Genomic DNA, 13,446 nt, shown 5'->3' with positions numbered 1-13,446 from the left:
AAAAATAACCAAAGTACCTAATTATTATGATTAAAAAAATTATATTGTTAGTCTTTTAAATATGTACAAATTTAATTTTAATCCTTTTAAATATGTAAAAAAAATTGATTTTAGTTTTTTTTTAAAAGGCTAAAATCATTAGGTCATTTGAGGACCATGTAACATCTTTGCCACACACAATAATGGATGACATATAATTCCTGCTCATTCAAGGTGACATGTTTAAAAAAATAAGAAATCAAATTAGATACATGTTTGGATTTCAGTTAGAAACAATCGTTTACAACATACTGAGTTTTGCAAAATAATTTTTATCCTTTCTTATGTAAAATGAATTTTATAGATCATTATTTGATCTCAAAATTCACAACAAGTTGGACTGAAGTTAAACATATTTTAAAGTTATTAAACTTTTAATTACTGATATATTAACATAAAATAATGTAATTCATAAATACACTAAATCATAATAATGTTTGCTTACTTAAAAATTAAAATCACTTTCATAATTATAAGTTGTAACAAATATTATTAGCTCACATATCTGATTACTTTCCAGTACTATATACATGTAGCAGCTGAGTTTGAAAAACCTGACATACTGTAACGGGTCCATGATACCATCAGTACAGTAGCCAGAAATCATAATAAATTTCAAAAATTATATCTTGGCTTACAAAATCTCAACAAAATTTTCTGTGAAACATAGTATTGTCTCTTTTTTTCCTCTGTTTAGTTTGTTTTTTCCTGACAAGGAGGGAAAAAAGTGGAATTTAGGAGACAGTCCTTTTGGTCAACAGAAGCCTGTGAGCAGTGAGCATGCGATTGTTTACAGTGGCATTTGCAGTAGATTAACCAAACCAAGAGGGCATTTCAATTTTATTTTATTTTTCTTTTAAGTTCATGAATTTGAGTTTCTTGGTCAACTTTAATTTAATTTAACTGAAAAGACAAAGAACTTGTCAGTAGTTGGGAAAATGTAATGGCTCCTATCTTAGCTTTACAGCTTTGAATATTTATTTTTTAAGGAAAAGCTTTAAATAAATAAATGCCGGTTTTATATAAAAAAAAGCCAATTTCTTTCCTTTTCAAAAATGTTACGTATTTTTTTAATGCATTCAAATTAAGTATCTGCTTTCACAGTCATTTATTAAATCACCTTTATTAAATTTCCAAGACGGACGTGAGCCAATTTCTTAACCAAAATGTATACTTTCAATTTTACAATTAAAATATTAATTCATAATTAAATTCCCAATATTTAATTACTTTATTTTAACATTTATTTAATTTTCAATTTTTTTTTATCAACTTTATTTATTTACTCCACCTTTTCCTGGAAAACCCTAAATTCCCAATACCACTCTGGAGAATTAATGAACCAGAGTTTGTATTTTTCTCTGTAATTCTATAATTTTTTCTCAAAAATTTGTGTTAATTTCGAAGCTTTCTGTGTTCTCTGTAATGGTGCAGATTTGAGCTCACATCACTGCGATTTTCTCGGTGGCCAAGCTCAAACTGATCCAATTTCATTTCTGGGGTTTCATCTTTTCACCATTTCAGACAAAAAAATTGTGTTTTTAAAGATTCCTGTAAGACTGTAAAATTTTCCTGCGCCCAAATCTGTCTCTTAAATAAACTTAGCATTTACCCCCTTTAAAAAATTCAATTTTTTGTGTGATTTTTTTGGTTGACTGGGTGTAGAAGTATCTGAATCTTCAATGGGTAGGGTTTAAGTGAAGTTTTGAGGTTTTGGAGTATCTTAGTTTTTTCTTTGATTTGCATAAAAATGGAGGGAAGAGAGAATTTTGGTGTTGTGGTGGGTGATGAGGCTCCAGAGAGCTTCCATGTGGCTCCTAGAATTGAGAACAACTTGGACTTTTCAAGGGCGACCGTGCCGGCGCCGGCGCCACCGACGGAGGGAAAAAAGAAGAGAGGGAGGCCGAGGAAGTATGGGCCGGATGGGAAGCCGGCGTTGGGAGCGGTGACGGCGCTTTCGCCGATGCCGATTTCGTCGTCGATTCCGTTGACGGGCGAGTTTTCTGCTTGGAAGAGGGGTAGAGGGAGGCCTGTTGAATCTATCAAGAAGTCATCGTTTAAGTTTGAGGTTGAAAGCCCAGGACCAGGTATTTATATAGTTCTTTGATCTTTTGATTTAAGACTTTGAAAGTTTGAAATTGATGCCTTTAATCTTATGTTTTTAATCTTTGTAGGTTTTACTGTTACATCTGTTGCTAAGGTTTTATTTTTACTGTTGCATTCTAGCATGGTGGCTCTTGTCATTTAGCTCTTTAATGGAGGAGTATCATAAATGTTTTTTCTTTTTTCAATTTTTGGGTGCTAATTTATTTGGGGTAAATCATTTGGATTTTGGATAGTGAGTTATTTACAATGATCTGTGTTTTAGTGTGCAGTGAACTTTTTTGGATTTGGTTTTTGCTTTTGTGAGAGAGGTTTATATAGGGGGTGGGGTGGGGGGGGGGGGGGGGGGTATGAGTGGACCCTAAGCTCTGATTCCTTTTCAGATCTAAATACAAAATTGTGAGGTGGATAGGGATATTTGTGGTTGACAGTGAGGTTGGTTTTTTGTTTTAGAGTAGCATATGGTACTCTTTATTTTCCATTATGAGGAGAAGAGGATTGCATTATCTGACCAAGGAAACTGTTGAGAGTAAATGGAGGGACCGTCTAATTTAGTAGGTTTAGCCTAATAGTGTTTATTAGATGATGTGCCACACTTGGACTGATCTAAAGTGTACACTAATAATTATTTTTAGCAGCTTCTAAGTGCCTTGTTCAATATTGGCATGATTTGAAAACTGGGTTTCAAAATAGAAATTTTGGTTGGAAATACTTTCAAAAAGTGGAACTTATTCATTAAAGGATGTGAATGGCTTTTGAGGGCCATAGGATCCATTGAAATGCAATGAAATGACTTTTAAAGTTCATGCAGGAGATTTGTGGTCTCCTAGGCTGATGTTTGGACGGAGGATTACTGAAGATTTTTGGGTGGACCTTCCCATGTGTGGAATTATAATAAAAAGAAAAAGTTAGGAAATGTAGGATTTTGATTAGATAATCTTAAACTCTACTTTATTCATCTTTTTGAACAGTAAAATGTTCTTCCAATTTTTGGTGATTTTAAACATTGAATCAAAGGGAAAGAAAATTATTCATTGATTCTTTGCCTTTTTTCTTTTGTTTTTTTGGTTTTTTTTCTTTTGTTTCTCTGTTGACATCCAAACATAGCCCTTTGTGCTGGATTCATTTCCACATCGTGACAATGGGACATGTGAGCATTGAATTGTTTTGTTTAAGATGTTAGAAATGCGTGTGCTACATGTAGCTTGGCTGTGGACATGACTTAATGTACTTGATTAGTGAAATAGAGTTTCAAGTTTGGAACCACAGTTATAGGGTATCTTGTGTGGGGTTGGATAGGTGTTGGTTTCTAGTCTCTCTGTCATATTATGGCATAGCAGAGGTTTAGAATTTCATAAACAACACATAGAAGGGCAGATATAGCAGAGGTTTAGAATTTCATAAACAACACATAGAAGGGCAGATGCTCTAGACTTGACTGATGGTGGTGACTGAGTAGATCCAGTTTAATGATTGTTAACTCGTTGGCAAGTACACCAATTTCTCTCAAGTAGTAAAGTAGTCGAAAGTCTAAGTGTCGAATCCACAGGGACTTTGTTTGTACTTAGATTGATGTAAACCCAATTTACAAGCAAGAAATATGAAATTTAAATGTAAAATTTAAAGAGACTAAGAGAGAGGAAGGATAAAAAATTTAAAATAGAAGATCAAGAGATAAGATAAAAATTAAAAAGATAAGAGATTAAAGTAAAAGATAAGAAATATAGAAGATAAAATATATAAGATAATGATAAAAAGATGAATTCAAAATTTAAAATATGTTGGGGTCTAGTATGCCTAGCTATCCTTGATGCAATATTAATGTTTTTCTCTATTTAATGTTTTTCCAATTTCCACCCTCATCTGCTAAGACACTCAACCCTGATCACTCACGATAAAGAGCCTAATTTATGTATTCTCTCCCAAATTCTTTAGCAAAGATAGAATAGTAAATTGCATGAAGCATGGAGATGTATACAGAGACAAAACAAAGTCACTCTATCCTTAGCAATGAAGTGTTTAGATGTCCTTTCCTAGTTCTTTAGAAATTACCATTTTCCAATAATGTATAATCCCTAAAACTAATACATGGATGATCAGGCCACACAATATCAATGAAGCATAAGAAAGAAACAATAAAAATTGACATTGCATTAAATAGATAATAAAAAAAGGTTACATTACAAGGGCATTTGGCTGTTAGGCTCCCAACAATGAGAGTTTTAGTCTCTTATTGTCATAAGAGGCTTTACACTTTAGGGGCTGATGTGGATAGAAGAAAATGAATGAATAGAGGAAGAGAAAGGGACAATAAACATAGAAAGAAGGTTTCTCCTATTAGAGATGTTCAGACTTAGGATATATCCATTAGAGAGCTTTGAGTCTCTGTGTCTCGTTGTATAGGGATTGGTATCTCAGTGTGTATTTCTCATTTCCTTCCTACTCCTTTTATAGGCCTAAGGTAACCTAATTTTAGCTTAATTTCCATGCGACCTCGCGCTTAGCGTGGGCTTTCATGCTAAGTGCGTCTTTGGGCTACTTCGTGGGTCTTCTTCACGTAGCGTGAGTTGACCGCTAAGCGAGGAGACACGTTGGGCTTGTCTTGCGCGCTAAACGAGCTGTCCCAATCTTTAACTTTTTCTTAAAGTTTTTGCATCAATTTTCTTCCAATGCACTTGAAATCTTCTTCTGTTAACTTCTGCTAATCAAAAACTGCAAAGATATTAATTTCTTTATTATTTCATTAAAAACAATGATAAATCAAAGAAATTGCAATCATTCTTAGCCAAGATTAACTATCAAATTAACTCAAATTTCGCAGTTATCAATAATGAATCTGAAATTAGTGTTAGGTATCTTATGTGGTTGATTCTCTATCATGTAATAATTTGATGTGTGCAGTTGACTTTGTTGTCCAATTAATATGAAAGAGTTGAAGTTAAGACATAAATGTGGCTTGTTGAATGCATCTTCTGTTTCTGGCTACAGTGTATAAAATGCTTTATTTGTTAGTTTTCTTATGAAAGCCTGTTGGTCAACATAGTTTATTTCCCTAAATTTATCTTGTTATTTTAAAACTTGTTTTCTTTAATTTCATGAATTGCTTTTATATGATGAACTGATTATTGCAATTTCTTTGTTTCTTTTCCTTTTTATCCTATTTATCTTTCCACATGCATTTTTATAGGCGAGGGAATAGCATACTCAGTTGGTGCCAATTTCACACCACATGTGCTCACAGTAAATGCGGGCGAGGTATTCTGCTCATTTCCTTTTAGGACTATATGCTCAAGTTTAAAAAGATTTTAGTTTTAATCCAGACAACTTGTTTATTAATATTGGGAATGTAAAGGCCATTTATTTTGATTACACTGACTTTAATGCCATTTTCATAAAAAATAATTTTTGATGAAAACAGAAAAAAAACCAAATTATCTCATCTCTAAAATGTAATAACTTAAAAAATGTAATATATATATATATATATATATATATATATATATATATATTATTTTGTATTGTTAGAGATTTCATATCGACTAGTGATATGGCCAGAGCAATGTATATAAGTGGGGGACACTCCTCACCTCATAAGCCGAATTTGAGGTTGATTTAGACCCAAACCAAATTTTTAAGATAGTATCAGAGTCTATCCTAGCATTTATTTTAGGCCTATTAGGCCACCCAGATGTCTAGTTATGCAAACTTCATGCTCGAGATGTTCAGTTCTCAGCATGAGGAGGGGTGTTGGAAATCTTACATCAACTAGTGATATGGAAAAATTAGTGTAGGTAAGTGGGGGTAATCTTCACCTCACTAGCCAATTTTGTGAAGTTGAGTTAAGCCCACACTTAAATTCTTAGATGTATGTTTATTGTCCAAACTCCGCATTCATTTCTCTACTTATTGTCCAGTTTTGTTGTTTAATTTCATTATTGTTGTGCAGTGTGCTTACTTGTATTTGTGATTTTCTTATGGTTTCATCTCAGGATGTCACTATGAAGATTATGTCCTTCTCTCAACAAGGATCACGTGCTATATGCATTCTATCAGCAACGGGGACAATTTCAAATGTTACACTTCGTCAACCGTCTTCTTGTGGTGGTACTTTAACATATGAGGTGAGTCCCAACTTATGACATCAGCACAACAAGAAAAATAAGTTCAGTTATATGTTCCTCTACATTAAGTCAACTGCAAAATACGTAACACTAGTCACTGATGCACATGTTTTGTATGCAGCTGTCTGTCTTCCATGGTGTGCATTTATATTAGATATTCCATGTTAATTTTTATTTAAATGCTTTTTCTACTTTAGAAAGAAGTGCAGTTAGATGATATTAAGTGGAAATGGATGCCCATCAAATGCAGATCGTTTAAATTTTCTCAAAATAAATTAAAGAATCCGGGCTTTGTTGGCTAAACATTTTCTTTAGATCTGATTTTGGCTAGTGTACTCGGATAATGACCTTTATTATGTGATTAAGCTTCTCTTGCTAAATTTTCTGTAACTGCAGATGCTATTAGTTACAGTATACTTGGGTTGTCAGCTAATTGATTGCTATGATATTCTTGTTTAACTAATTTTGAAGTGACATTTGCTTCTCATTTACAAATTCTATATTTGGGATGCTGTTTTGTTTTTATATATTCATGATTTCTATCCAAATTATTTTTTTGAATTGTCCTCATAGCTTACCATAATATCTCTGAAGATTTGGTCTTTAACTGAAACGAATGGTGTTGTGTGAATGTGTGGTCTGTGTAGCTGACTTCACTAACTGGGGTAAGGCTTTTGTTATTATCCTCATAGCTCAACGCTATTAATGTAGTGTTCAACATCTTTTACTTATGACTACTCTGTCTGGATTAATCCCTTATATTGTGTTTGTTTTTGCATCCACATATCCCACACATTTACTCTCTTCAATCCACCTAAACATGCTAACTTTTGACCAAACACACAATTACTTTTATGTTTGCATGCTTGTTACATTTCAAAAACCACTTAGGACCTAAATTTGTGCTTTGACAACTAATGTTGTTTATTTTGCATGTTTATAATTATATATGGTTTCAAGATAAAATTTACATTGCTTTTGGAATCCGAGATTTGACACATGGTTAAATCACTAACTTCATAAACAAAGATAACTCATCTTTTGCCATTAATTCACTAGCATCAAACTGATATTACATATATCTTCCAATTTCATTTGAGTGATGGCTGAAATGAATACATTAAATATGCCCATACTTAATTTTTGTTTCTACAGGGACGGTTTGAGATTCTTTCCTTGTCTGGTTCCTTTATGCCAACTGAGAATGGAGTTACCAGAAGCAGATCTGGAGGGATGAGTGTCTCTTTGGCTGGTCCAGATGGTCGAGTAATGGGGGGCGGACTTGCTGGTTTGTTGGTAGCTGCTGGTCCAGTGCAGGTAGAACCTTATGAAATTGTTAATCTGAGATTTTTATAATCTTTGTAAGGAAACATGACAATATTAAATCAGTGCAAATGCTGGTTGTTCAAATTTTTCCCATTATCATAAAGCTAGTTTTAATTTGTTTTATTGGTTAGATGAACAATGCTCTTTGATAGGAATTATTATTATGAATTGTTTTTATGCTATGTCAATAACCCCGGAAATGTAGGAATAGACAACAAAATTATGTGTATGGTGGACATTTCAGTAAGCACTTATGTCACTATCTTCTGCATCAGGTTGTGGTGGCCAGTTTTCTTCCTGGTCACCAGTTGGAGCATAAAACCAAGAAGCAAAGGGTGGGGCATGTATCAACTATTAGCCCTTCACCTGTTAATCTTATCACTAGTGAGGAAATAATAGTCAGTTTCGGTGGAGTAAAGCCTATTATGACACCTGCTGCTTTTCAAGAAGAGAATATTGCTTCTTTTAACAATGGTCAAGACTATAGAAACTCATCAGTTGATGACAAAGATCCTTTGCCTGAAAAGGAGTCTAACCTAAGCCAATCAAATGCTGAGGCTGTATGCTAAACAAATTCCCTGTGAATTGTTTGATGTTATGCAGAGTCAACCTCATTTAGGCTCTCACTCATGCTTGACTGACAGCTGACAATTAATTTACAAAGACAACTCTGATGGTCATATGAGTGTCACACAATGGTTTTGACTCAACAGTTGCACTCTTTGGTAATAGGTGTTAGCTGTCAAATCTGTTTGTTAGGTTTTCCACGTGTCATTTCTCCAGATGTATCTTTAGTATTGTTTACCCATTGTTTTAGCAATTAGATATAGGATATATGTTGTGTCATTTCCCCCCCTTATTTATATTGATGTTAAAAATGTGAGTGTATTAATGTGAGTGTTTCTGAACTGTAACTCTTATTATTTGTTAAAGAAATTGCATATCAGCCTCCTAGGTTTACCTTTTGGTACTAGGATTCTTTGCTCGAACTTGAAATTTATTTATGGCTTAAATATGTTGGAGATCTCTGATATATATTTGAATTTCAAAACTGATTCCTGAAAATTTTTTATTTCTTGTTAGGTCTTTGAAACTTCAAAGTTTTATAAGAGATCTTAGTTGTTAATTTTGGTTCAAAACATGATGTGTTCATTAGTTGAGCACTATACGTGCAAAGTCATGTCAAAGGTATTAATGACAAGACATGTCACCTAAATTTTTTTTTATTTAATTTAATTTAATAAATTATTTTATTAAAAAAAGAAAATGAAGTTAAAGTTTGTTGAGTTTATCTAAAAATGTTTCCAAAAAACTAAACCAAGTCTTGAGTTGGTGAGTGTGTTGCAGTGAAACAAGGAAGCAATCCCTTTTTGTCTCCATTCTCTGGTGCATCTCTTCTCCATCTCCATCTTGTGTTTTGTCTACATTGTCAATTCTGCATCCTCTGGCAACTCATTCTTATGCTAACTTCAAACATCAGCTTGTTAGACATTTAAATCTCACTTCTTGTGACACCCTTTATTTGATATACATATTTATATAATAAAATACATGAAAATGCGAAATTACATAAAAGAGATTTTATTTTTCAAACATAAAAGAGTTAACGCGGGTAACATGTTCACATCCACATTAATCATCAAATTAAAAACTTATCAAATAAGGGTATAAAAAATCTCTGGCCCAAAACAAGGTTGTCAATTTTTTTTTTCTGCAAAAGGAAGTTAAGTAGCGAAATGACATAAAGTAATCCAGCACGAGGTTCCTTAAAGTAAATAATATAAAAACCAATGTCCCAATGTCATATCTTATTAGAAAATTGTGCCCTAACATCCTCCAGCACAAGGTTACTTAAAGCAATTCATCTAGTCATCTGTTCCCATGAACACAAGGTTTGAGATCATCACAAAATTCAAACACAAACAATACACAGGAAGTGAGTTATTACATTCCTAGACAGGTAGAGATAAACGAAAACACACATATATATAGTATAAGTATAACAAACTTGACATAGCACAATTCGCATTATTTTACCACTTATTGCATAACATCACTTATCCCAAGGATTTAATCACAAAATCATATTTCACACCTTCGTATTAATCACGTGTTCATAACAATAAATATCAAGTACAACACAACATCTCGCACTCATACAATTCATTACCTACCATCACGCACCAAGTCACAATGATCATTACACATGCGCTATGCAATAGATACACTAAGACTTAATCCTATATGCAATGTTATACCATGTCAGTAAAAAATCTTGTTGGATGCCTAGGAGTAAATGACAAGATAGACCACACACTGCTAAGTTAGGTCACTCTCACTAAGTAAAATCATAAAGAGACCAGTTAGGGTCACGCTGTTTTGCCAGAATGCTCCAACCATGTGAGATCGACACATGCTTAAAGGAGCACTCAAACCAAGTGTATTTACTCCCAAGACCTAGACTCCGAAGAGTTCGTTAGGGCCTCTCCCTTTTGATTTAGATCCAACCCAGAAAACATTTTAACACGAAGGCTCTATCCATGAACTATACAACACACACAACTCTTTAATTATTCTCAAAATAATTTTAACTCGTTGTGCCTCAAAGTGATTCAACTTGTTGGGTTCCCGCAGTAGACCTCATCACAATACTCATTGCGCATTAATTCGTTGTCCTTAAAGGATCTTACAGTCGTGTGATTGTACAGTTTATAACTCATAAATCAATGCACACAACATCTCAATACACGTGTGATCTCACAATTTAACACATACTTAACTTATTACATACACCCAATCTCAATCACAATGTTATAATCCTAAAGCAATATGTTATCACACCTCATGAATGATATACACATCACACAATATTAATATATACTGACACAAACACAGACTTTACCTGTGAACTATGCAATACACACAACTACTCAATTGTTTTCAAAATCATTTTAACTCGTCGCGCCTCAAAGTGATTCAACTCGTCAGGTTCCCACAGTGGATCCCATCACAATACTCGTCGCGCATTAACTCATCGCCCTTAAAGGGTCTTACAGTCGTGTGATTATATAATTCATAGGTCATAGGTCACAACTTAATGCCATCACTTTACACTTCACAATAACATATATAATCACTTTGAGGAACGTATTAATCCCACACTTGTTCACAAAACATGTCTCATCACACCTCCCACTAACACATTATCACTTCTTATACATCATTGAGGGCATATAATCATTCACTTATTCCTTTGGTTAATAGCATAAAACATATGATCATATCATGGGGAACAAAACCCCTCAATGAATTTCAAGAAAACATGCAAGAATAAAAAATTCCCAAATTTATAGGTTTCTAGCATTCAAAGCCAAACACTTAATTAAATTATTCAATTCGCATCATGACATCAATTGATCCGTCAAACATGAACAATTCGTAGTTATCATTGTACGCTCAAAATTAAAACGCATAAACACCCCAAAATTAACTCTAATTTGATAATCTAAAGATCTTATATATGTTCACTTTAACCCTAATTGCAATATACTCATTTCTTACCTTTAAGCGGACTCGTGTGTAGTCGAAAAGCAATAACGTCTAGCAATTCTCTCAGATTCCTCAAACTTTTTCTCTTGTTATGAGAATTTTCAAGTGTTAGAAAGAAGAAATTTCCCAGTCTCCACACAAAGTGAATGAATTTCTCTTTTTCCAGATATTATTTTACAAATCCCAACAGTGAAAATGCCAAGATCATAATTTTACTGAGACAGATTTAAATATATGCAAAAAATAAAGATTTTATGAGAAAAAAAATCGAATTTGAGAAGAAGAAAAAATATAAAAACATTGTAAATATAAAAAATTGATCTAATATATATTTGTTTATAAATAAAATACTCTGAACATATTATTTATTCTATTTTTATATTTTATAAAAAAAAACTTTATTTTAATATTTTATTAAATAAATAACCAATTAAAACATCTCTTTATTTTCTAAAATATCATTTTACTCTATTTATTTTCTAATGCTATGAAACCTTTATTTTAATTTTAAAAAATCCTTTTTTATTATTTATTTAATTTCTAAAAATTCTGTTAATTTTTAAATAAAATTCTTTTTTTTTATTTTAAAAAAACGGGATGTTACCCTTCTCAACAGCTCTCCGATCTCTCACACAAACCCACCCATGATCCAAGCCAAAGTCCCGAACAAATGATTCTCTTCAACCATATAACACACTGAATCCACCATAAATCGACCCAATTTACAGAACAATTTTAATCACCTTGAATCCTTCACCTTTGGGGACAGAGAAGGGAAGCACCATCAAGCCTTTATAAACTAAGTGTCTAGGCAAAACAAATACAAGTATATCTTACATGGAAACTATATACTAACAAATACAGTAGGAAAAAAAAACAGAATCATTACAATGCTACATTGACCCAATTCAGTATTGGTGAATACAACCATAAATCTCAATACATAAAGAATCAAGCAAAGAGTAGAAACTACACATGTAATATCAACCCTAGACGTGTAATAGAAATAATTTTAAAGGAAAAATGAAGAAAACCCTAGACGTGTTTCAGGTCTTTTAGAGAAGCAGCGCTGCGTGAACAAAGAAAGGAGATGGGTACAAAATTTCCTGTGAACTCTCCCTTCGCTTCAAGGTCTCTGACCGCTGGAGCTGTTTTCGGCACGACGACTTCCCGATGGCGTCCACCTTTATCTTCTCCGACTGGCTCTGCCGTTACTTCACGACACTGTGGCGTCGGTGGAAGGCATGCCCTGCATCGCACAGATCTAACAAAGATAAAACCCAAATCGCATAAATCTAACAAAACAAAACATAGATCTAACAAAATTAAACATATATTTGTCTTTCATTCTCAAATCTATCAAAATAAAACACATATCTAACTAAATAAACACTGAGTTTTCCACGGCTTCTACGCACCAACAAGTCGCTTCTCTCGGACAACCACCCTCCATGTTCGCCGTCTTTGAGGACTGTCGTTGCGACCTTCACACTATGAGCTCCCTCAGTTCGCTTGTCTCGGAAACTAGTGCGACCTCTGGTCAGAAATTGACTACAGATCTGACATCACCATCGAAGTATTCGACATCGAAATCTGGCCGGAGCATCATATCTTCAGCGATTCCAACTGGGGCCCCATTTCGTAACGCTTATATATTTTGTGAAAGGGGTGGGTGGAGATGCCGTGACCTTGGTCGGTGACGGCGACATAGTGGAGTGGTGGTAGCGGTGACGTGGTGCGGTTGCCTGCGGTGGAGAGATGGTGGTGCACGGTGGTGGGGGATAGAAGAAGATCAGGGAGAGAGGAGAGGCAAAAGAAAAGGAGAAATGGGGAAAGATAAGTAGAAGTAGAGAAAAAAGAAAAAAAAATTGAGACTCTGACTTTATTTTCTTTTTAATAGAATAGTTTAATGATTAAATTAAATATAAAAATAAAATAAAAATTCAGGTGACACGCATTGATACCTCTTATGTGGTCCTACTCCTACATGTGTATGGTTGATGTATCCAGGATATTATTTGGACGTACACCAAAGGTATGGATTTTTTAAATTAGAAGTAAATTTTTTTCAGATTAGTTGCGAAATTTGGATATATTTAACGGATTTTCAATATATTCAAGCCTTTATTTATTTTTAAAAGAATTATTGTCATATATTTGTGATTTTGATCAAGTAAAAAAAGCATGAGATTCTGCTTATTATTTAGTTCAAGAATTATTGGCATTTGAGGGTGAATAAATTCTGATTTTATTATTCAAATTTTAGCCGTGCAAAAGACAATTGGAGCTTTCATGGTCTCCATCTTTT

The 13,446-nt window shown here is 33.5% G+C and overlaps 1 protein-coding gene and 1 long non-coding RNA gene across 3 annotated transcripts; one reads left to right on the top strand and one right to left on the bottom strand.

The window, feature by feature from the left end:
- The first annotated feature begins 1,337 nt into the window (after positions 1–1,337).
- LOC114372502 (AT-hook motif nuclear-localized protein 6-like) lies at positions 1,338–8,578 on the top strand. The gene is made up of 5 exons (XM_028330086.1): positions 1,338–2,126; positions 5,330–5,397; positions 6,132–6,263; positions 7,419–7,580; positions 7,865–8,578. Exons 1-5 carry the CDS (start codon positions 1,790–1,792, stop codon positions 8,156–8,158), a joined length of 993 nt encoding a protein of 330 aa, XP_028185887.1. The 5' UTR covers positions 1,338–1,789; the 3' UTR covers positions 8,159–8,578.
- A 3,234-nt stretch (positions 8,579–11,812) lies between these two features.
- Positions 11,813–13,000, bottom strand: LOC114369997. 2 transcript variants are annotated; one of them, XR_003657747.1, is made up of 2 exons: positions 12,557–13,000; positions 11,813–12,402 (listed from the first exon to the last, which is right to left on the bottom strand). It is a non-coding gene; the product is annotated as an uncharacterized LOC114369997 (long non-coding RNA). The 2 variants fall into 2 exon arrangements; XR_003657746.1 differs by having other exon boundaries at positions 11,813–12,387.
- Positions 13,001–13,446: the final 446 nt, after the last annotated feature.

The sequence above is a fragment of the Glycine soja genome, chromosome 10 (assembly GCF_004193775.1).
Source record: "Glycine soja cultivar W05 chromosome 10, ASM419377v2, whole genome shotgun sequence".
Taxonomy (NCBI): Eukaryota; Viridiplantae; Streptophyta; class Magnoliopsida; order Fabales; family Fabaceae; genus Glycine; species Glycine soja.
The sequence above is the reverse complement of the archived record's forward strand: the minus strand, read 5'-3'. Positions and strand labels throughout refer to the sequence as shown.

What these genes read in the sequence shown, in the direction of transcription:
- LOC114372502 (XM_028330086.1), top strand. Translation starts at nt 1,790, where the DNA reads ATGGAGGGAAGAGAGAATTTTGGTGTTGTGGTGGGTGATGAGGCTCCA. An exon ending in TCACAGTAAATGCGGGCGAG is followed by an intron (nt 5,398 to 6,131) that starts GTATTCTGCTCA and finishes GTTTCATCTCAG; the next exon opens with GATGTCACTATGAAGATTAT. An exon ending in GTGGTACTTTAACATATGAG is followed by an intron (nt 6,264 to 7,418) that starts GTGAGTCCCAAC and finishes TTGTTTCTACAG; the next exon opens with GGACGGTTTGAGATTCTTTC.